Consider the following 22,697-nt stretch of genomic DNA (forward strand, 5'->3'; position numbering starts at 1 on the left):
CCATACACGAACTACATAAATGAGAGTAATAGAGATTCCTGATGATTCGATCAAACTCCTCTATCATGTTTAATTTCATTCACTCAGTTTAAGTGGTTTCAATTCCTGCGATTAATGTGTTGAATGTCTTACAATGAGATGTGATAACAGCTGTTCCTCGGCTCTAAGTAAGTCTGACAAAAAATATCCCCAGTTGTTAATCCATTATGTTTTAATAACAAGTCATCTACAAAACTGACTGACACCACTGTATTCTGGTCATTATGGAAAGTGCACGGTCACATAAGCAAAATAACATATAAAAGAGTTACAAACAAACAGACTGTACCATGTTTCTTAAAAAGTTCCTCCAGTTGGCTTCAGTATATACTGTATAAATGAGAAGGGTTGAATTTAAACAAGATGGTCAAATGGATGTGGAGAGTGTTAAATATATCAATTTCTAGATCTGTTTTTGTTTTCAGATGTCAGGAGTTCTCTCGACCAAAAAGCACCGGCTATCAGCACCTCCCAAGTCATTGAGTCGCCACAAAACTGAAAGCTAAACAACATTATTCAGTTGTCCTTCTCATCCAACTGCTCCATTTAGTACATAGTTTTACAGTCTTGTAATCCAGAGAATCAACAAACCACTGAAAGCCAAAATACTGTACCAGTACACCATTCTGCTGTCAAATAGTTCACCCTTGAAGCCGTTTATCTTTAACGTCCCCCAGTCGTCCCCTAGTAACTGTTAACTACACAGCTTGGTTGTCTCGTAATCCAGAGAGTTGGGCAGGCGGTTGCTAAAGGCCTGCAGTGAGGCATGTATGCGGACCACCTCGCCGGCGGTCAGTTTGAGCCGGTGTCTGAGCAGACAGGAGAACAGGTCCAGTCTCTGCTGACCTGGAGGGGACAGTCGGTTGACCCGGTCCCTGATCTCCAGCAGCTGCAGCAAGGCCGTGTCCTGGGAACCCTGGGTGTGCGGGTAGTCCAGCTGCAGGATCAGGTCGCGGATCGCTTCTGGGTCAAAGTGCATACTGTAGCCAAACACCTGGATGCTGTTGATCTTCATGTAGCCCAGATTCCGAGAAGAATCCAGAATTTCTAATGGCTCATAGTAGAGGCTGTCGTTCACCGCCCCTGCCGGGCCTCCACCGCCTTGCGTCTTTATCCGGCTCCGCAGGTAGATGTGGATAGTCTCGAAGAAGGTCTTCCACTTGTTGCCCAGCGTCAGGGTCCAGTTAAAGCACTCCAGGGGCAGGTCTAGTTTGGTGGCTGTCCAGTCTGGGAAGCTGTTCTCACTGACGGGAATGTACCAGCTCTCAGAGTGGCTGCCTCCAAAAGGGTTGATGTAGAGGGTGAGGACAGGCTCCAGGGTGCTGTTCTTGGTCAGGCAGATCTGGAGAGACACGCCCAGCAGCATGTGGACCAGGTTGGACTTGTACTTGTTGCTCTTCAGAGTCAGCAGCATCCTCTTCCTCCAGGACGGGTCAAACCAGCTGTTCAGACGCATGTCATTACTGATGAAGATGGCGTGGACCTGGAAGGACATATTCATAGTTGTTTAAGTTGTTAGAACAATATGTCTATCTACTTTCTCAAGATCGTATATTACAAAACATGCATCCTCATATGCAATAAGGCACTAAAGTTATACTGCAAAATATTTGACAAAGCAATTTACTTCATGTCCTGAACACAAAGTCTTAAGTTTGCGTGGAATCATTAAGGACTGGGGAGTTTTTCAGGATAAAAAAGAAACAGAATGGAGCTAAGCACAGGAAAAGTCCTAGAGGAAAACCTTGTTCAGTCTTCTTTCTACCAGACATTTGAATACAAATGTACTGAAAGGACAATAACCTAAAACCTCAGGCCAAATCTACAATGTAGTTGCTTACCAAGAAAGTGAATTTTCCTGAGTGACCAAGTTATTGTTTTGAGTTAACTCTACTTGAAAGTCTATGACAAGACCTGAAAATGGTTGTCTAGCAATAAACAACAACTAATTTGACAGAGCTTGAACAATGTTGAAAACAGTAATGGGCAAATTCTGCACAATCCAGGTGTGGAAAGCTCTTAGAGACTTACCCAGAAAGACTCACAGCTGTAATCACTCCCAAAGCTGCTTCTACAAAGTATTGACTCAGGGGTGTGAATACTTACGTAAATTAGATATATATGTATTTCATTTTCAATACATTTGCAAAAATAATTGTTTACAGGTTTCACTTTGTCATTATGGGGTATTGTGTGTTGATGTGCGCGAAACGTTAATTTAATAAATTTGGCTGTAACACAACAAAATGTGGAATAAGTCAAGGTTTATAAATACTTTCTGAAGGCACTGTAATTACCTCCAGCCGACGGTCAGCCCTCTGTAGCAGGTATCTCAGCTCCAGGTCCTGTAGGTCTGTCTCAAAGCCCAGGTAGTTCTCTGTAGAGTCAGCCACCATGGGTCTGCAGACCCCCTGGGTTAGGCTGTATCCAGGGTTGCAGCTTCCACAGCGGGTGTGGTTGTCTAGGGCGCAGGCTGCGCAGGCGGGGCCCTCTCCGATGGCACATGGCGGGGACAGCTGGCAAGGGCTGTGCTCGTAGCTGCAGGTACAACTGTGGAGCTCTTCAGAGAACGAACCCAGCTGGTTGTTCTCAGAACAGTAGAGGAGAGACTGGAAGTGACTCAGCCAGTAGGACTGGGGCCTGGGACGGAGACAGAGAGACACAATGGAATATAACATAGGATGGCAATACAGTAGGTGAATGAAAATTGTGTTGGGTTTAATTGGTTTATTGTATTTTTAAAAATCTGTGCAATTGTACTTAGTAACAGTTACTCTTACCAGGAACTAATGATGCATGTTTGAGTTCATTTAAACAAACATATTCCATTAATGCATTCTGCAATTTTGTTTGTTTGTAGTATTGTAAAAAATCTTTACAAAGAGACAAACATATGGCTTCATCTGTGAAATAGACATGCAGAAAGTAAACCTGCATAATTTGGACTAATGGTCAAAGTTTGAGCACAAAGGCTGCGGTCGCAAAACTAGCCCAATCATGATATATTTTTTCCACAAATTGGTCTTTTGACCAATCACATAAAAAAATTTCACATCAGATTTTTTTCAGAGCTGATCAGATTTTTCAAAAGACCAATTAGTGAAACAAATATCAAAATTGGGCTGCCTGTCTGAACACAAAGTGTAGCTTAAACCAATTCTGAAGTCGTAGTATTACTTGCTGTATAAAACTGAGCCGCCGTCTCCATGCAGATTATTCCTTCATAATTGTCAGCGGAACTGGCCCCTGGAAGTTATATCAATCACGCATCTCTCGTCTGTGTGAAGCACTGCGAACTAAAGGCATGCAGGGGAGCCTCCCAGTCAAAATGACAAACATTCCACTCCCTCTCTCCACAGTCTATAGTCACAAAATAAGTATAGTGCTTTACATTTTCCTCACAGCGGCAGTAATAATGTAGATAAACACTGCTTGGCTTGCCTCCCGTTTCTCCTACTCACACAGGGGTAGATGGAGGTTTGCTATCAGCTTCCTGGATGGGTGATTAAAGTGTAATTGGGGATCAGTGGTAAGAGGTGTAATGTGGGAGCAGAGTGGGACTCTCACAGTTCTCTGGGTAGACGGATGTGAGGCTGCCTCTGACACCTCTTGCTGAGGCTGAATAGCTTGAACACCACTCTTTGGGCTCGTCTGAAGAGCACTCTCATGCTGTTCTCCAGCTGCTCGTAGCGCCACTGGAACACGCCATCCAACGACCACAGGTGCTGGATTGTCGTCACGTTCAGGAAGAAGTTCTGCGGGAGCCTCGTCAGAAAGGTCTTGAACTCATCTGGCAGAAAGAGAGTGACAATGAAAAGGTGATTGTTTTGAAATGAACATGTCATGAATATGGCAAGGTGAATAGGGATCTAGTGCTGCCGTAGCGTGAGGGGACCGTGCTCCATCACTTTTCAATTTGAGAATACATGGAGTTGGTAAGGTAAAAAAGTATTCTGGTCAACTCTAAATAGATAATGTCACACCGCAAAAATTCCATTAAAACAAAAGAATGACAAACTAAATAGATATGTAGGTTATAGCAGCCTACAGGTACAACAATTGTGGTTTCTTCCCTGTAGTCTCTCTCTCTGGAGAGATGAATATCTGTAGGCGTGTGTGCAGAGGCCCAACGGTCAGAGGCTTGACAACTTTGAGCAGGCCAAATCCACCATGACAAGAACAGCCACAGACAGGAAACTCTATCAGGGGTTGCTGAAACATTTGTCCTCAAAACATTGTGTTATGGACTTGGGGCACATGTACAACTCACTTGAACTCGCCCTACTGTGCATGTGCTTAGCTTACAGAAATGCACCACCTCAATTGCGTATGCAGACAAACTCATCCACTGCATGAACCTTATCACACCAACAAGATCTTGGATCCAAATTCACAGCATGTCTGTCCTGAAGTTCATAAAACTCCACAGTCCCCCTCCTGCGCAATGGAACCCAGAACGACCACTTGGTTATGGTGCTGTCCTTTCAGCACCATGATTCAAAGGCGCTCAAATCGCTTAAAGTAACCTTAATCAAGAACTGTTGCCTACGCCTAATAATCCTTCTCATCACTTATGATTATTATCACTTCTCACAATAGTGTTCATTTAGTAGCCTAAAGTTAGATAAAAGCTGAATCAATGTCTCACAAGATCACACAATGATGAATTAGTATTTTTACATAGCCTAGCAGAACCAAATATGATAGCATACTGTAGCATAGACACCTACAGTATAATATGTTACACCAAAAACACCTCCTCAGTCATTTCTAATCTGAAGCTGAGGAGTTTCATTTCTTCCCCCTCATGTGGCTAATAATCTACAGCGTGCGCCATTAGGCAGTATATATGCTTTGATTGAAACAAAATAGTCCATCAAGAAAGGCTACCCACTAGGCACAGACGTTCAGTCAACGTCTATTCCACTTTGGATCTACGTAATTTGAAATTTCATGGAAACAAAGTTGATTCAACCAGTGTGTGCCCAGTGGGTAATAGGATCCAAAAAGGATTCTCCTATGGGGATGGCCAAAGAACCCTTTTGGAAAAATGTTTTCTGTATGTTTGAAAAGAAAGAGCATAAGATCACTTCATGCATGTTGCCACATTCCTCAAGGCCAAAGGAGAACGACGTCATTGGTTCCAGTACTGCCATGCTAATAATAATAATAATAATAATAATAATAATAATAATAATATATGCCATTTAGCAGACGCTTTTATCCAAAGCGACTTACAGTCATGTGTGCATACATTCTACGTATGGGTGGTCCCGGGGATCGAACCCACTACCCTGGCGTTACAAGCGCCATGCTCTACCAACTGAGCTACACAGGACCATGCTCCATGTTTCCAGGTGTATTTTCTTCCTGCTGGCATCCCATTCCGCTGAATGTTGAAACGTCTTTGATATCCTTTACCGAAGGACATGTTTACGACCTCACCTGAGAAACTCTTTATTCCTGGCACTCTCACACGCCTGCACTCTCCTCTCTGCTCTTAAAACATCAACTTTGAAAGTAATTGCACTTATAAATATTTCACACACCAAAAATATTTGAAGAGAAAAAAGGCCCATCCATTCTGAATTCACCTCAGGAATAGTGGTCACTACAGGGTGACCGAGAGAGGCAATAATATCCCAACATTATGCTAAGTGCTCTCATTCATACGTTGTTACTCCACCGATGTGAAAATGCTGGAATTAATCTGCTCGAGATGTTTTTTTTTTATCCAATCCTATCAGGTTGTGATTTGCTGCACACAGACCGTGTGCCAAGTCCCCCAGGTTTCACTGTGACTCATTACGGTTTACACCGTAAATCATAATGTCTGGGGTACACACCAAGGAACGGCCCTCCACCATTAATTGCGTGACATATGATCAAACACTTTTACTCAGCTCACATAGTCCCCTACAAAAACTATCCAAAGATTGTCCACATATGAATTTATAAGCTATCAACTGCATGCGCAGCGACTACGTTTAGAGCTAAGCTAGCTGAAGACATTTCGTAAATGCTGCATGACAACTGAGTTGCACTGGACACTTCATATATCAAATTAAAAGTTTAATAGTTTCAGCATCTAAAGATCAAAGAGGATCCAAAATGTTTATCTTCACCTGAGTCCTCAAACTCCTTGTAAAGTGTCCCCCATGTCTCAGTGATCCTCTGCAGGCTGTCCTCCATGGCTTGGATGTCCATGTAGGGACAGTTGCATTCTGGGAACTTGGGGTCACACTTGCACCAGCAGTCGTTGTCCTTACAGATGAAGCCCCCTTCCACGTTACAGGCGATGTAGCTGAGAGCAGCCTGGACAAAACTGTCCCGCAGGTAGTCTGGCAGGATAACCTGTAGGCCTGTAAAACAACACAACATAGCCAGGATTTAAAACCACCATTAATGTGTACTGTTATGGTACTGTATAAGAGAACAACAATTTGTGGTCTATAGTGAGTGAATTGCAAGGCAGTGCAAGTGTAGTTGTTAGCCTTGGTAGACTAACAATGTAAGAGCATACCAATAACTGTATTTTACTCTATACAATCGTTTTAATGGGATGTGTGGATCTCTTTGAAGATGCTATTGTATGGGAATTTGTGCTATAAACCATATTTCATATTTTTTTTGTGCTTTTTTGTGGTTGATTCCAAAGCACTGGTGTGGAGCGTGACAATGGTGTACAGGATTTGCATTCTAGGAATACGTAATCAAGAAAATATATAATACAGACCTTGCAAGTGGACTTTGTTTTCCGGACTCTGAACCAGAACAGAGCTGACAGAATCAAGGTTGTCATAGTTACTGCATCCGAGAGGGCCTGTCCGGGTCTCTGTTACCTTGGCAAGAACAAACATACAAAGCTTTGAATGCACATTCCTTATAACGTCACAGCAACATTTGTATGCTTTGCCATACTATTACATCAGTATGCGCAAATGAAATATCAAACTAAAAATATGGAGGAAAAACACTACTTCTACAGTACTTCTGTATGTGACAAAGGAAACACTTCTCAGAGAGGTTGCTCTCTGCTGGGAAAATGCAATGAAGTGATGAGAATGTGAGTTCCCTGGTGAGATGAGTGTTCAGCCATGGTTTTCTGCTTTCTGTGCCCCTTCTTCCTGTGCCCCTGTAGCCAAGCCCCTATTACACACATTAAACAGGCCCCTTAATAACCATCACCCACAGCTCTGAGTAGATACTGAATCACAGCTAGCAGAGAGACACTGAACATTGCACAGTGGTAGAGCACATTTACAGTACGCCTTCTCCTCTCCTCCGCTCTCTTTCTCCTTCCTTCCACCCACAGACACTGAATTGATTACATGGATTCCTTCATTACATTCATTCTTATGCACCCACAGAGAAAATGGCAGCGTTGCTGTTCTTATTCTCTCCCACTCAAAGAAAAGAGAAACATCAGAGTGGTGTTGAAGGTGGGCCTCAAACAACTCAGCCGTGGCTGGTCTTTTCTGTCGCATTGACTGAGACATCTCTCCTGACCTTTCAATGGCAAAACATATCTGCCAGACCTGATCATCCTTTCTACCTCATTTGCAACATGAGATGTCTTTTCTCTTTCTGTTTGAGGTTACATGGTGGAGAGCACCTAACTGATTGCCATTTTTCTCCCTTTGTAGTAGAGGGACAGTGTTGTCAGCCCAGAGACATGACCAGGTTTGGCCTGTCACAGGACGGGCAGAGAGACAGATGGATGTGGCGAGAAAACAAGGGTCAGTCCATCAGTTACACAATCAAACACAATCCCAGAGTGCTGACAGAGAGAAAAAAACTCGAGAGGGACCTGATGATAATACTATATACAGGGAAACTTCTGGAGCTATTAAATCACACCTTGAACCTAGCAAAACCTGGGTGTCTAGGAAAATGAATAGAATATGCTAATCAGAGAAAGGGGAGAATCTGTGTGGAATGATTTTGCCATTATTATTTACAGCACATTGTAAATCACAAATTTCCTTCATATGGGATTTTACTGCTGGTAAGACTGTAGAAATGAGGAACAACATTTTGGGACACTTGAATATTTAATCTATTAAGAGTATTACTTGAAATGACATATATGATAGCCCATATGGCATAATGTTGACTGACGAGCACGGCAATCCATTTACTCTATGGATAGCAGCTGTTTTTTTTTATTGCAGATACTTTCTGGTATATTACTAAATGCTTAATGCACATTATTGGCGAGCTGTATCTCTGTGTTGCTGCTGGAGGAGGTTTCACATGTAGTACAGAGAGGGGCTGTGTTCCAGTACAGTCTGCTATGCTTATTTTTCTCTTCCTCTGCTTCTGCTTTTCTTCATGACCACTAGAGGGTAAGGAGATAGATAGGTATATGATACAGTAGCTTGATGAAGCAAAGATGAGGAAGATATGAGGAAAGGTGGTTATTTAAATGACGTGGTAAGCACTTTTACAATTGCCCAAGACTTACTGGCAAGTGCCGGGGCAGGACTTTAGACTGAAAATGAAAGGTACAGATTGTAGCTTTAAGACTGCTGGGATACAGTGCACCTGTGACAAAAAAGAGCATTCGATTGAGTAGCAGGGCGGAAACATAAAAATTCAATGCTGCCATAATGGGAACATAATGCAATACTGTTCTGAGTGGAAATAAATATGAATCCTCACGGTGTTGTGAGAGCCCCGCTGCCGAGAAACGTTTTCTCATTGTTCATCATTCTGCAGACACACTGCCAACCATGGTCTGGTTCAGGTGGGGATATCACCATTGATTTAGTCAGGGAAATTGTCAATCATTCCCTCTGCTCAACCTTTCTGCCGCTGTGCTCTCACCTGACACTCTGAACTAATCTCTGCCTTTGAAAAATGAAATCCGGCACTCACACGTACATACACACTATTAACGTTACTCCCAACAGAACAGACAAAGCAGCGCGTCTTGCTATATGAGGAGTGACTACATCTGCTGTGATACAAAACGCCTGACCTCCCAACAAGCTCTATGGTTGAGGTAGTAGAGCGCTTTGATAGTAGTTATTCATAGTTTGCTCTGTCAGAAACAGCTGTGACTTTCACTATATAGAAACATGAAGGATAGGGAAGGTTTTTCTTTCCTACTTTCAAAAGGTGTATACACATTTTCAGGGGTAGGGTAAGAAACATTTCAAAATAAATGAATATACAGTGCATTTGGAAAGTGTTCAGACCACATAGAGGGGCGGCAGCATAGCCTAGTGGTTAGAGCGGTGGACTAGCAACTACGGGTTGCAAGTTCAAATCCACGAACTGACAAGGTACAAATCTGTCGTTCTGCCCCTGAACAAGGTAGTTAACCCGATGTTCCTAAGCCGTCATTGAAAGAATTTGTTCTTAACTGACTTGCCTAGCAGAATAAAGGTAAAACAAAACTTCCCTTTTCCACATTTTGTTACGTTACAGCCTTATTCTAAAATGTATACAATGTTTTTTCCCCCTCAATCTGCACACAATATCCAATAATGAAAAAGCAAAAACAGGTTTTAAGAAATGTTAGCAAATTCATAAAAAATAAAAGGTACCTTATTTACATAATTATTAAGACCCTTTGCTATGAGACTCGAAATTGGTGCATCCTGTTTCCATTGATCTTGCTTGAAATGTTTCTACAACTTGGAGTCTACCTGTGGTAAATTAAATTGATTGGACACGATTTCGAAAAGGCACACACCTGTCTTAATCAGGTGCCACATTCAACAGTGCATGTCAGAGCAAAAACCAAACCGTTGAAGGAATTGTCCGTAGAGCTCAGAGACAGGATTGTATCGAGGCACAGATCTGGAGAAGGGTACCAAAAAAGTCTGCAGAATTGAAGGTCCCCAAGAACACAGTGGCTTCCATCATTCTTAAATGGAAGAAGTTTGGAACCACCAAGACTCTTTCTAGAGCTGGCCACCTTGCCAATCTGAGCAATCGGGGGAGAAGGGCCTTGATTAGAGATGTGCCCAAGAACCCAATGGTCACTCTGACAGAGCTCCAGAGTTCCTCTGTGGAGATGTGAGAACCTTCCAGAATGATAACCATCTCTGCAGCACTCCACCAATCAGGCCTTTATGATAGAGTGGCCAGACGGAAGCCACTTCTCAGTAAAAGGTACATGACAGCCTGCTTGGAGTTTGCCAAAAGCCACGTAAAATACTCTCAGACCATGAGAAGCAAGCTTCTCCAAGATTCAACTCTTTAGTCTGAATGCCAAGCATCACGTCTGGAAGAAACCTGTCACCATCCCTACGGTGAAGCATGGTGGTGGCGGCATCATGCTGTGGGGATGTTTATCAGCGGCAGAGACTGGGAGACTAGTCAGTATCAAGGGAAAGATGAATGGAACAAAGTACAGAAAGATCCTTGATAAAAACCTGCCCCAGAGCACTGAGGACGTAAAGACTACGGCAAAGGTTCACCTTCCAAAAGGACAACAACCCTAAGTACACAGCCAAGACAACGCAGGAGTGGTTTCAGGAAGTCTCTGAATGTCCTTGAGTGGCCCATCAAGAGCCAGGACTTGAACCTGAACATCTCTGGAGAGACCTGAAAATAGCTGTGCAGTGACGCTCCCCATCCAACCTGACAGAGCTTGAGAGGATCTGCAGAGAAAAATGGGAGAAACTCCCCAAATACAGGTGTGCCAATCTTATAGCGTCATACCCAAGAAGACTTGAGGCTGTAATCTCTGCCAAAGGTGATTCAATAAAGTACTGAATGTACCAATTTGTAAGTCGCTCTGGATAAGAGCGTCTGCTAAATGACTTAAATGTAATGTAATGTAAATGTACTGAGTAAAGGTTCTGAATACTTATGTAAATCAGTACAATGGCACCGAAGGGGATTGCTTTCGTTTTACGGGCTCCAAACCAACTGTGCTATTTTTTTCCCCGGCATTGTTTGTAACTTATTCTGTACATAATATTGCTGCTACTGTCTCTTATGACTAAAAAGAGCTTCTGGACATCAATACAGTGATTACTCACCTCCAACTCCAAAGATTTTTTTTCTTTCATGAGTCCAACGCGAAGGGTATACTGTTTGTCTGAGACCAGGCCCAAATCCCCGTCATTCGCGTGAAGAAAAGACGGAAATACAGGGGGCGGAGATTGGGGTGCCTGGTTAGAATTCATTGGCTAGTGTGTAAACTTCCTCTACCATCTGTTCTATTGGCCAACCTGCAATCACTGAAAATTAAACTGGATGATCTCCGTTCGAGACTATCCTACCAACGGGACATTAAAAACTGCAATATCTCACGTTACACAGAGTCGTGGCGGAACGACAACACATAATATTCATTTGGCTGGGTTTTCCGTGCATTGGCAGGACAGAACAGCTATGTCCGGTAAGCTATGTCTGGGGTGGGGGTGTGTCTATTTGTCAATAACAGCTGGTGCACGATGTCTTGCTCGCATGAGGTAGAGTTCTTCATGAAAAACTGTAGACAGACCATCAACCTAGAGATTTTTCATATATATTTTTTGTAGCCATATATTTACCACCACAAACCGATGCTGGCACTAAGACCGCAATCAACGAGCTGTACAAGGCCATAAGCAAACAAGAAAAAGCTAATCCAGAAGCGGTGCTCCTAGTGGCCGGGGACTTCTGTCACGAGGGAAATAAACTCTAGACCACCTCTACTCCACACAGAGACGCCTCCAAAGCTCTCCCTTGCCCTCCATTTGGAAAAGCTGGCAGTAATTATATCCTCCTGATTCCTGCTTACAAGCAAAAACTAAAGCAGGAAGTGTCAGTGACTAACTCAATATGGAAGTGGTCAGATGACGGGGATACTACGCTACAGGGCAGTTTTGCTAGCACAGACTGGAATATGTTCCGGGATTCATCCAATGGCATTGAGGAGTATACCAACACAGTCACCGGCTTTCTCAATAATTGCATCAACGACGTTGTTCCCACAGTGAGGGTACGTAAACAGTTGAAGTCGGAAGTTTGCATACACTTAGGTTGGAATCATTAATTGTCAACTCAATTTTCAACCACTGCACATATTTCCTGTTAACAAACTATAGTTTTGACAAGTCGGTTAGGACATCTACTTTGTGCATGGCAAGTAATCTTTCAAACAATTGTTTACAAACAGATTATTTCACTTATAATTCACTGTAGCACAATTCCAGTTGATCAGAAGTTAACATACACGAAGTTGACTGTGCCTTCTTATGGTATAGGGGACGCTTGTGTCCCACTTGAGCAAAAACCAGGGAAAATGCAACGCGGCAAATTCATATAAAATGATATAAAAATCTAACTTTCATTAAATCACACATGTAAGATATTCAATTAATTCATTGTGAATCCAGCCAACATGTCAGATTTTTAAAAGGCTTTTCGGCGAAACCATAAGAAGCTATTGTCTGATGATAGCACAACAGTAAACAAAGAGGGTAACATATTTCAACCCTGCAGGCGCTACACAAAACGCAGAAATAAAATATAAAACATGCATTACCTTTGACGAGCTTCTTTTGTTGGCACTCCAACATTTCCCATAAACATCACAACTGGTCCTTTTGCTCAATTAATTCCGTCCATATGTATCCAAAATGTAAATTTATTTGGCACGTTTGATCCAGAAAAAAACTGCTTCCAAAATGCGCAACGTCACCACAACATATTTCAAAAGTTGCCTTTAAACTTTGCCAAAATATTTCAAACTACTTTTGTAATACAACTTTAGGTATTTTTAAACGTTAATAAATCGATCAAATTGAAGACGGGTCTATCTGTGTTCAATACAGGAACACAACAAACCAAGCTACTTTTCAAGTCTTGCGTAACTCTCAACAGTTTTACGCAGTTCCTAGTTGGCCCTACTTCTTCATTGCACAAATGAATAACCTCAACCAAATTCCAAAGACTGGTGACATCCAGTGGAAACGGTAGGAACTGAAAACAAGTTTCTAAGAAATACCGTTTGCCAATGAGAGAACAGTGAACAGACAGACCTCAAAACAAAAATAATTCTGAACGGTTAGTCCTCTGGTTTTTGCCTGCTACATAAATTCTGTTATACTCACAGACATGATTCAAACAGTTTTAGAAACCTCCGAGTGTTTTCTATCCACATCTACTAATAATATGCATATCTTATATTCTTGGCAAGAGTAGCAGGAAGTTGGAATTGGGCACGCCATTTATCCAAAAGTGAAAATGCTGCCCCCTATACCTTAAGAAGTAAAACAGTTTGGAAAAATCCAGAAAATGATGTCATCGCTTTAGAAGCTTCTGATAGGCTAATTGACATCATTTGAGTCAATTGGAGGTGTACCTGTGGATGTATTTCAAGGACTACCTTCAAACGCAGTGCCTCTTTGCTTGACATTATGGGACAATCAAAAGAAATCAGCCAAGATCTCAGAAAAATAATTGTAGACCTCCACAAGTCTGGTTCATCCTTGGGAGCAATTTCCAAACACCTGAAGGTACCACGTTCATCTATACAAACAATAGTGCACAAGTATAAACACCATGGGACCACGCAGCCATCAGACCGCTCAGGAAGGAGATGCGGTCTCCGAGAGATGAACGTACTTTGGTGCGAAAAGTGCAAATCAATCCCAGAACAACAGCAAAGGACCAGATGAAGATGGTGGAGTAAACCGGTACAGAAGTTCATTTTCATGGTCCGATAACGCCCTCCCCCTCTACTTCCTCAATCCCTCCTAGCTCGTTTGTTCATGGTGATATGAGTAGATGTCATGTGGGGGCGATGCCCATTAAATTGCAATTTCCCACCTTTGGGAAAAAATATGACAGTCCTGATCCGCTAATCTAGAAAGATGTCGTGACTTTCTTGCCCTCAATCCCCTGACTGATGAAGAACTCCTTGCCACATTGAGGAATGTGTTGCATGGAACAGCTCGAGACTGGTGGGATGTGGCACGTCTCACCACTACCTCCTGGGCTGACTTTGAGGCCAAGTTTTCCTCTGCATTTCTGTCTGAGGACTACACGGATGAATTGGCAGACAGAGTCAGAAATCGAGTACAAAGAGAGAAAGCGAGTATCCGTGACTTTGCATACGTTTACCACTCCCTGTGCAGAAGGTGGAAACCTGGCAATGAGGAGGAAGAGGTCATGAAATTGATCTTGAAGAACATCAACCCACTACTAGCCAGTCAACTCCGAGAACGAGTCACCACTGTTGATGGACTGGTTCGCTTGGGACAGCAGTTTGAGAAAGACAGAGAATGCCAACAGCAATATGACCAGAGAAAGAAACAGACACCCAAACAGTTACCCAAGACAGACCATCAACAACAGCCAGAGTCTCCAGCCAAGACCCTCTCATGTTCTGTTGGAGATGTAGCCAAACGGGACATTCTTCAGCTACAAGACCGTATCAAGTAAACCCTTCCAGAAACCACAAACCACAACAGGCCATCACACCTAACTCTCTTCGCAGGAATGACCATCCTACTCTGGGTGCTCTAACCAGAGCGGAAACCCCAAGAGTCACTGCCTACACCCCCCCATCGACATCCCCTTCCTTTCAGTTAATACCGCATCAACTGGTGTTACCCCTGTCCATAGGCCCATGGACAGGAAGAGCCATCTTGGATACCGGGTCATCCTACACACTGCTCAATGAGAAACTGTGGAAGGAGGTTAAAGGTGACCCAACAGGTGTAAAGGTGAACAAAAATCAAAAAGAAGGGTTACCAGCCACAATACAACTTGAAGCCGTGGACAGAAGGTCCACTCTATCTGGCTGATGGTGAGGCTAAACGACCACTTGGATGGAGTGAGGTAGAGTTTCGCCTGTGTAACCGCTCCTATATGATTCTCTCTGTTGTCCTACAAACCAAGAATCTTGCTTTTCCTGTAGTGTTGGGAATTGATTTCATGTACTTCAGTGGTGTCCAGATTGATATAGCACACAATTGCTACTGGTTTCCATACAATCCGAGCAAGAAGCATTTCTTCCAATCAGAAGCTACGAAGTCACATGATTGGGGATCAAATGGGGCAGTCTTCTCTGCCATTGCTCCGGTACCACTAACCCTTGATAATCCTTCTGACGATCTATTTTTACAGTCTGTGAGAAGAGCTCAGCTGGAACAGCCAGATAAGTTATTAAGGCTGTTGGAACAGCTGCAGAATAATGCTGATGTATGTACTTCAAAGCTCGGACGCACCGGGCTCCTGAAGCACAAAATATTCCTGAGAGGCATACACAGGAAATGCACAAACGATCAAGCAAAAGCCACCTAGCAGATCAGACACCTTTGTCCCGACAGATACACAGACACAGCACGGTAATCATCCGACAGGACAGGAACGGAAAACAAGGGAAGAAAAGGGACAGGGGAAAAGATCATAAATGATTGATTGATATGTTAACGAACAGAAGGAAAAGCAAAATGACAAGATGATATAAGACAAAACATGACAGTTCCTCCTCTCCCTGGGCTGCTCCTGTTGTCCTCATCCCAAAAAAGACTGATGGTCTTTTGTGTGGACTATAAGAAGACCAACAATGTTACCCAGACTGATGCCTATCCTCTTCCCACCATCCATGAGATCCTGGAGTCATTGTCTGGTGCTGTTGTGTTCACTACCCTTGACCTCAATAGTGGTTATTGGCAGATTAAGATGGACCAGGAAAGCAAGGACAAGACTGCTTTTGTCTGTGCTGAGGGCTTGTTTTCCTTGAAGGTGATGCCTTTTGGATTAAAGAATGCACCTGCCACTTTCCAAAGACTCATGGAGATTGCGTTAGGTGAGCTCAAAGGGAAGATCTGTTTCGTCTACCTGGACGATATAATTATCTACTCCCAGAACAGGTGTAAAAGGTGAACAAAAAATCAAAAAAAAGAAATGGTCTCACTATGGTTACCAGATACCTAGTGTTTCCAGACTACCATCCAAGGCAAACAGGGTTAAAGGTGTCATGTTACAGGCTTCCCAGACAACAACTTTCAAGATCTTCTAGCCGTGTTGGACAAGCTAAGAGAAGCTGGTCTGACCTTGAATATGAAGAAGAGCAACTTCTGCCAAACCTCCCTGAAGTTCCTTGGCCATATTGTGTCTTTTGACGGTATTCATGTGGATCCTGAAAAGACAAAGGCTGTACAAGACTTCCCTGTGCCAACCACAATCAAGGCCCTTCAACGGTTCCTTGGTATGGCTGGATGGTACCATCGGTTTGTGTCAAACCTTTCCCAGGTGGCAGAACCCCTCAACGCGTTGAAGCGAAAAGGAGCAAAATTCCAATGGACGGCAGAGTGCCAGACCTCCTTTGAAACCCTGAAACGACATCTCGTCACACCTCCCATTTTAGGTCATCCCAACTTTGATTGCCCTTTTGTTGTTTACACTGATGCAAGTGATGTTGGACTTGGTGCTGTCCTAATCCAACAGACTGGACTTGGCACTGAAGAATTGCTAGCGTTCGCCAGTAGGACATTGAATGGAGCAGAACGGAACTACTCCACAACCAAGCAAGAGTGCCTTGCAGTTGTCTGGGCTTTGGAAAAGTGGAGGTACTACTTGGAGGGAAGACACTTCACTGTGGTCACTGATCATTCCTCCCTTGTGTGGGTGTTCAAGACCAACAAACCAAGTACCAGACTCATAAGATGGGCTCTACGGTTGCAAGAGTTTGCAGTAGAATACAGGAAAGGAAAATACAACACTGTTCCAGATGCCTTGTCCAGAGCTCCTGCTTGTGATAACGGTGGCCCTCATCTTACATGTGCTACTGTCCTGTCAAGCAGTCGAGACTCACCCAAAACTGACTTTCCCATCTCTGATGAGGCCATATGGAAAGCCCAACAGGATGATCCAGAAGTACAGTCTTTGTACCAGACTATCCTGGAAGATGGAGAAAAGATGGTCAATCCTACCACAAAGCTGACAATCATTGAAGACAAAGTCTACCGAGTTGTACAACTACCTCACAGAACACTCTACCAAATGTACATACCGGAAACTCTACGCCTACAACTGATTCAACATTTCCAAGAAGACCCATTAGCTGGTCATTTGGGCAGGTTCAAAACCTACAAGCGGTTGCAAGCGTTACTGTACTGGCCACATCTGAGCATGGATGTGAAGTCACACATCCGAAATTGTCAGGTTTGTCAAATGTACAAACCAGAAGGTGGAAAGCCTGCTGGCAAGTTGCAGCAAACGGTGGTTACCCGACCTTGGGAAATGTTAGGAGTGGATTTGATGGGTCCATTTCCTAGAAGCTCCAATCAGAATGTGTACATGCTTATTTTTGTTGATTACTATTCAAAGGGGGTGGAGCTCTTTTCCCTGCGTCAGGCCACAGCAAGGACCGTCTCTAACATCCTTACGAAAGAGATCCTGACTCGCTAGGGAGTGCCTGATTTCATCCTCTCTGATGGAGGTTCCCAATTTGTCTCTGAACTCTTTGAGGAGACCTGCCAAAGATGGAACCTGAGACAGAAGTTGACCATGGCCTATCACCCACAGACCAATCTCACTGAGAGAGTAAATCGAACCTTGAAGACAATGATTGCTTCCTATGTAGGGACCCAGCACAAACACTGGGACAAGCACATTCACAAGTTTCGATTTGCCCTGAATTCTGCTGTGCAAGAGTCCACTGGAGTCACATCTGCAGAGCTGAACCTGCAGAGCTGAACCTAAGTTGACCCTTGGATATGGTGCTACTTCCCCAGCAGCTTACTCCAGACGCTGCTTGCTATGACCAGGTAGTCCATCTCCATGACTTGAGAGCTCGTCTCAAAGAACATGATCCAGGCTCGACTCAAGCAGAAGATAAATTATGAGGAATTGGAGGCGATTGAGCGCCTCAAGGTCCTGGATATCTTTGAAGAGGAAAGTGAGGAGACTTTTCTCGGATTCACAGACCCAGAAGTCTCACACCTTAAGGCCTGTGACCCCTCAGCTGAGGAGCATGAGCTCCAAAAAGTCATTAATATTTTTGTAGAGGAAAGCGGAGAATGAGGAGACCTTTCTCGGTTTCCCCGACCAAGATGTGCCTTCCAGGGCAATGATCGGCTTTTTCCAGGGGAGGGGGTGTGTGACGGCCCTGAATTTTTCTGAACCGCCTCAGTGCAGCTCCTTCCAATAGGGTGCTTACCCTTTAATTCCCAATTAAATAGCCAGCATCAGCTGCGCAAAAGTGGGGTTGTGATGGAGACTTGAATAAGGATGTGTTCAACCCTCAGTTCCGAAGCTTCTCTATTCCGTTTGTTTTGTTGCCGTTAAACGTGTGTTTTGTAGCCTAAGAGAGTTTACCCAGGATCGGATCCACTCCCTGCGTCCGTGGACTACACCTCTCTGTTCTTCGTGGCCTTTCTCCGCTGGAGATCTATTGGCGGATTGGATTGTCTGACTGACTACCACCTTTTTGTATGCGGTATTTCATTTGTTTTGATGTGATGTATACTGTGATTTATGTAGTTAGTTGTAGTTGAGGACTTAAGTAAGAGTTGATACGCATTATTAAAGTTCTGTGGTAAAATAATTGTTATATTGATTGTATGTTTAACACTGGGTTTACGCTACACGGAATGAACGGACAAACATTGCGTGACAAAAGTCACTTGAGTTCACTGAACTGCTTTACCGGGCTGGACTCTTTTTAGGGCCGAGGTACAGGACATTTCTGGAGGAACCAGAACTCATTGTGTTATATTATTATATGTGTGTGTAATCATTGATGTTGTTAATACAACCCACGCAAAATAATATAGTTGTTTTGGAAGTTATTTCCAATGTTTTAAGGGTTTATGAAAAGTTTATTTCCATCCTATCTTTTACATAAGTCCTTTGTATTGGCGTAGACTTGACGGACCAGATGGGACTCGTTCCCTCCCAAACCAAAAGGAGAAACCAATGTTTTCTCTTGTAGGCACAACCTACCTGGCACCCCTATAAATAATAACCTTAAGTCAAAACCGTTACACAATGTGAAGCACGGAGATGGCAGCATCATGCTGTGGGGGTGCTTTGCTGCAGGAGGAACTGGTGCACTTCACAAAATGGATGGCATCATGAAGGAGGAAAAATGATGTGGATATATTGAACAACATCTCAAGACATTAGTCAGGAAGTTAAATCGTGGTTGCATATGTGTCTTCCAAATGGACAATGACCCCCAAGCATAATTCCGAAGTTGTGGCAAAATGTCTTAAGGACAACAACATCAAGGTATTGGAGTGGCCATCACAAAGCCCTAACTTCAATCCTATAGAAAATTTGTGGACAGAACTGAAAAAGCGTGTGTGAGCAAGGAAGCCTTCAAACCTGACTCAGTTGCACCAGATCTGCCAGGAGGAATGGAACATTTGAAAATTGAACATTCACCCAACGTATTGTGGGAAGCTTGTGGAAGGCTACGCGAAACATTTGACCCAAGTTAAGCAATGCTACCAAATACTAATCGAGTCTATTTAAACTTCTGACCCACTGGGAATGTGAGGAAAGAAATAAATGCTGAAAATTAATCACTCTCTCTAATATTATTCTGATATTTCACATTCTTAAAATAAAGTGGTGATCCTAACTGACCTAAGACATGTAATTTTTAATTGGATTAAAATGTCAGGAATTGTGAAAAACAGTTTAAATGTATTTGGCTAAGGTGTATGTAAACTTCCGACTTCAACTGTATATCCCAACCAGAAGCCATGAATTAGAGACAACATCCTCAATAGTTTCAAGGATAGGGACACTAATCCGGACACTTATAAGAAATCCCGCTGTCCTCAAACGAACCATTAAAAAGGCAAAGCGTCAATTCCGAAAGACTACTAATAGTTATTTTCCACCATAATTTGCAAATCAAATCCTACAATGTGATTTTCTGGATTTTTTTCTCTCATTGTGTCTGTCATAGTTGAAGTGTACCTATGATGAAAATTACAGGCCTCTCTCATCTTTTTAAGTGGGAGAACATGCACAATTGGTGGCTGACTAAATACTTTTTTGCCCCACTGTATATACAGTACCTCCATATCAGGTTTAGTTTTTTTGTGTATTTTTTCTATTGTTCCTGAATATTTTTCACATGTCTATTCATGTACCTTGGTTGGAAAGCAAGGTAGCAACATAATACCTTTTCAGTGATCTACCGGGATGGCATGCAGTGATCTACCGGGATGGCATGCATGTCACAACATTCATCTCATCAGCTAGTCAGTTCAGATGAGTTCAACATCACCTACTGATCAACATTCCGCAAGCTTCTAGCCATCCAGGACGTACATGCCAGGCGGTATCTGAGAAAGAACCGGAAAATTGCCAAAGAATCCAGTCACCCGAGATATGGACTGTTCTCCATGCTCCCATCTAGCAGGCTGTACTGGCACATCAAGGCTCCTGAACTCCTAAACAGCTTCTATCCCCTTGCCTTGAGACTGTTTAATGGCTAACAACTCCTCTCCTTTTCCCACAGACTATCCATAATAAGACGAGACTTAGCAGCCTCAGAAATTGTATCCCAAATAAATGCTTCACAGAGTTCAAGTAACAGAGAAATCACAACATCAACTGCTCAGAAGAGACTGCGTGAAGAAGGCCTTAATTGTACAATTTCTGCAAAGACTAAAAGACACCAATAAGAAGAAGAGACTTGCTTGGGCCAAGAAACACAAGCATTTGGCATTAGACCGGTGAAAATGAGTCCTTTGGTCTGATGAGTCGAGATATCCGATTTTTGGTTCCAACCTCTGTGTCGTTGTGAGACGCAGAGTAAGGTGAACGGATGATCTCCGCATGTGTGGTTCCCACCGTGAAGTATGGAGGTGTGATGGTGTCGGGGTGCTGGTGACACTGTCTGTGAATTATTTAGAATTCAAGGCACACAACCAGCATGGCTACCACAGCATTCTGCAGCTATACACCATCCCATCTGATTTGCGATTAGTGAGACTATCATTTGTTTTTCAACAAGACAATGACCCATCACATCTCCAGGCTGTTTAAGGGATATTTGACCAATAAGGAGAGTGATGAAGTGCTGCATCAGATGACCTGGCCTCCACAATCACCCGACCTCAACCCAATTGAGATGGTTTGGGATGAGTTGGACCGCAGAGTGAAGGAAAAGCAGCCAACAGGTGCTCAGCATATGTGGGAACTGCTTCAAGACTGTTGGAAAAGCATTCCAGGTGAAGCTGGTTGAGAGAATGCCAAGAGTGTTTAAAGCTGTCATCAAGAAAAAGATTGGCTACTTTAATTAACACTTTTTTGGGTCAATATATGATTCCATATGTGTTATTTCATAGTTTTGATGTCTTCACTATTATTCTGTAGAGTAATAATGTAGAAAAACCATTGAATGAGTAGGTGTCCAAACTTTTGACTGGTACTGTATATATTAACAGTAGTATTGATACATTCCTGTTACCAGTCACTTTTCAGCCCTCTTTACATGTATATCCTACTACCAGTCACGTATTATATATTAATCTCAACCACTGCACTAAGGTACTGGTACTGACCTGTATACAAAACATTAAGAACATCTGCTCTTTCCATGACACAGACTGACCAGGTGAATTCAGGTGAAAGATATGATCCCTGACTGAGGTTACTTGTTAAATCCACTTTAATCAGTGTAGATGAAGGGGAAGAGACAGGTTAAAGAAGGATGTTTAAGCCTTGAGATAATTTACATGGATTGTGTAGGTGTGGCATTTTGACAAAAAATGTGCCTTTGAACTAGGTATGGAAGTAGGTGCCAGATGTACTGGTTTGAGTCAAGAACTGCAACACTGCTGGGTTTTTCACGCTCAACATTTTCCCGTCTGTATCTCAAGAATGGTCCACCACCCAAAGGACATCTAGCCAACTTGACAACTGTGGGAAGCATTGGAGTCAACAGGGGCCAGCATCCCTGTGGAATGCTTTCAACACCTTGAGTCCCTGCCCTAACGAATTGAGGCTGTTCTGAGGGAAAAAAGAGGGTGTGCAACTCAATATTAGGAAGGTGTTCTTAATGTTTCTAATACGCAGTGTTTCTAATACCCACATTCTCGTGTTTTTCAACCCATATTTGTGTTTTTGATTTGTTTAATATATATTTTATTTTATTAGTTTTTATTTATTTATTATCCATATTATTATAATTACTGCATATTACTACATTGTTGGGAAATAGCTGATTGCAGAAGTCTGATTGCATTTATGAATCTGTCCGAAAGTCAGGGTGTGTACTGTATGTTTGTGTGTGTATGTCTGATGTGATCTGCATGTAGTGCAACTTGTAGGTTTACCTTGATGGCTGTGGATGCTATCTGGATGTGGTGCAGCTTGCGCAAAGTGCTCTCTCTGTCGATGAAGTAGGAGGCAGCCAACTGGTGCAGAACCTCCAGAGTAACACTGGACGAGTTGCCAGAGTAGTCGCTCACCTCGGGCTTCTTACTCAGCTTCCTCTTGTCCACAAATATCGCTAAGGCCTCTTCCCCTGCAAACAGAAAGACAGCATTGGGACAATGTTTGCTGACGGTGTTTAAACAGGATGGGAAAAAGTTTGATGGCGAACATGGTTGAAACAGTTTATACAAATGTCAGCTGGTGTTATTTAGACAGTCTGAACTTCATAACCAACTGTTAGTAATAATGGCAATAAAATGTAATATCAATGTATTATTCACTGCCAGTGATTATGA

The 22,697-nt window shown here is 42.9% G+C and overlaps 1 protein-coding gene across 1 annotated transcript in view; it reads right to left on the minus strand.

The window, feature by feature from the left end:
* Positions 1-200: 200 nt before the first annotated feature.
* The window catches only part of LOC124037109 (BMP/retinoic acid-inducible neural-specific protein 3-like), a 75,747-nt gene continuing 53,250 nt past the window's right edge, over positions 201-22,697 (minus strand). The window contains exons 4-9 of the mRNA XM_046351753.1: positions 22,302-22,492; positions 6,776-6,881; positions 6,165-6,401; positions 3,607-3,829; positions 2,337-2,679; positions 201-1,522 (exon numbers count right to left, since the gene is read on the minus strand). Of these exons, the coding sequence (XP_046207709.1) occupies positions 734-1,522; positions 2,337-2,679; positions 3,607-3,829; positions 6,165-6,401; positions 6,776-6,881; positions 22,302-22,492 (1,889 nt within the window). The 3' untranslated portion in view covers positions 201-733. The remainder of the gene's footprint in view (positions 1,523-2,336; positions 2,680-3,606; positions 3,830-6,164; positions 6,402-6,775; positions 6,882-22,301; positions 22,493-22,697) is intronic.

This window comes from Oncorhynchus gorbuscha, linkage group LG06 (genome assembly GCF_021184085.1).
Source record: "Oncorhynchus gorbuscha isolate QuinsamMale2020 ecotype Even-year linkage group LG06, OgorEven_v1.0, whole genome shotgun sequence".
Classification (NCBI taxonomy): Eukaryota; Metazoa; Chordata; class Actinopteri; order Salmoniformes; family Salmonidae; genus Oncorhynchus; species Oncorhynchus gorbuscha.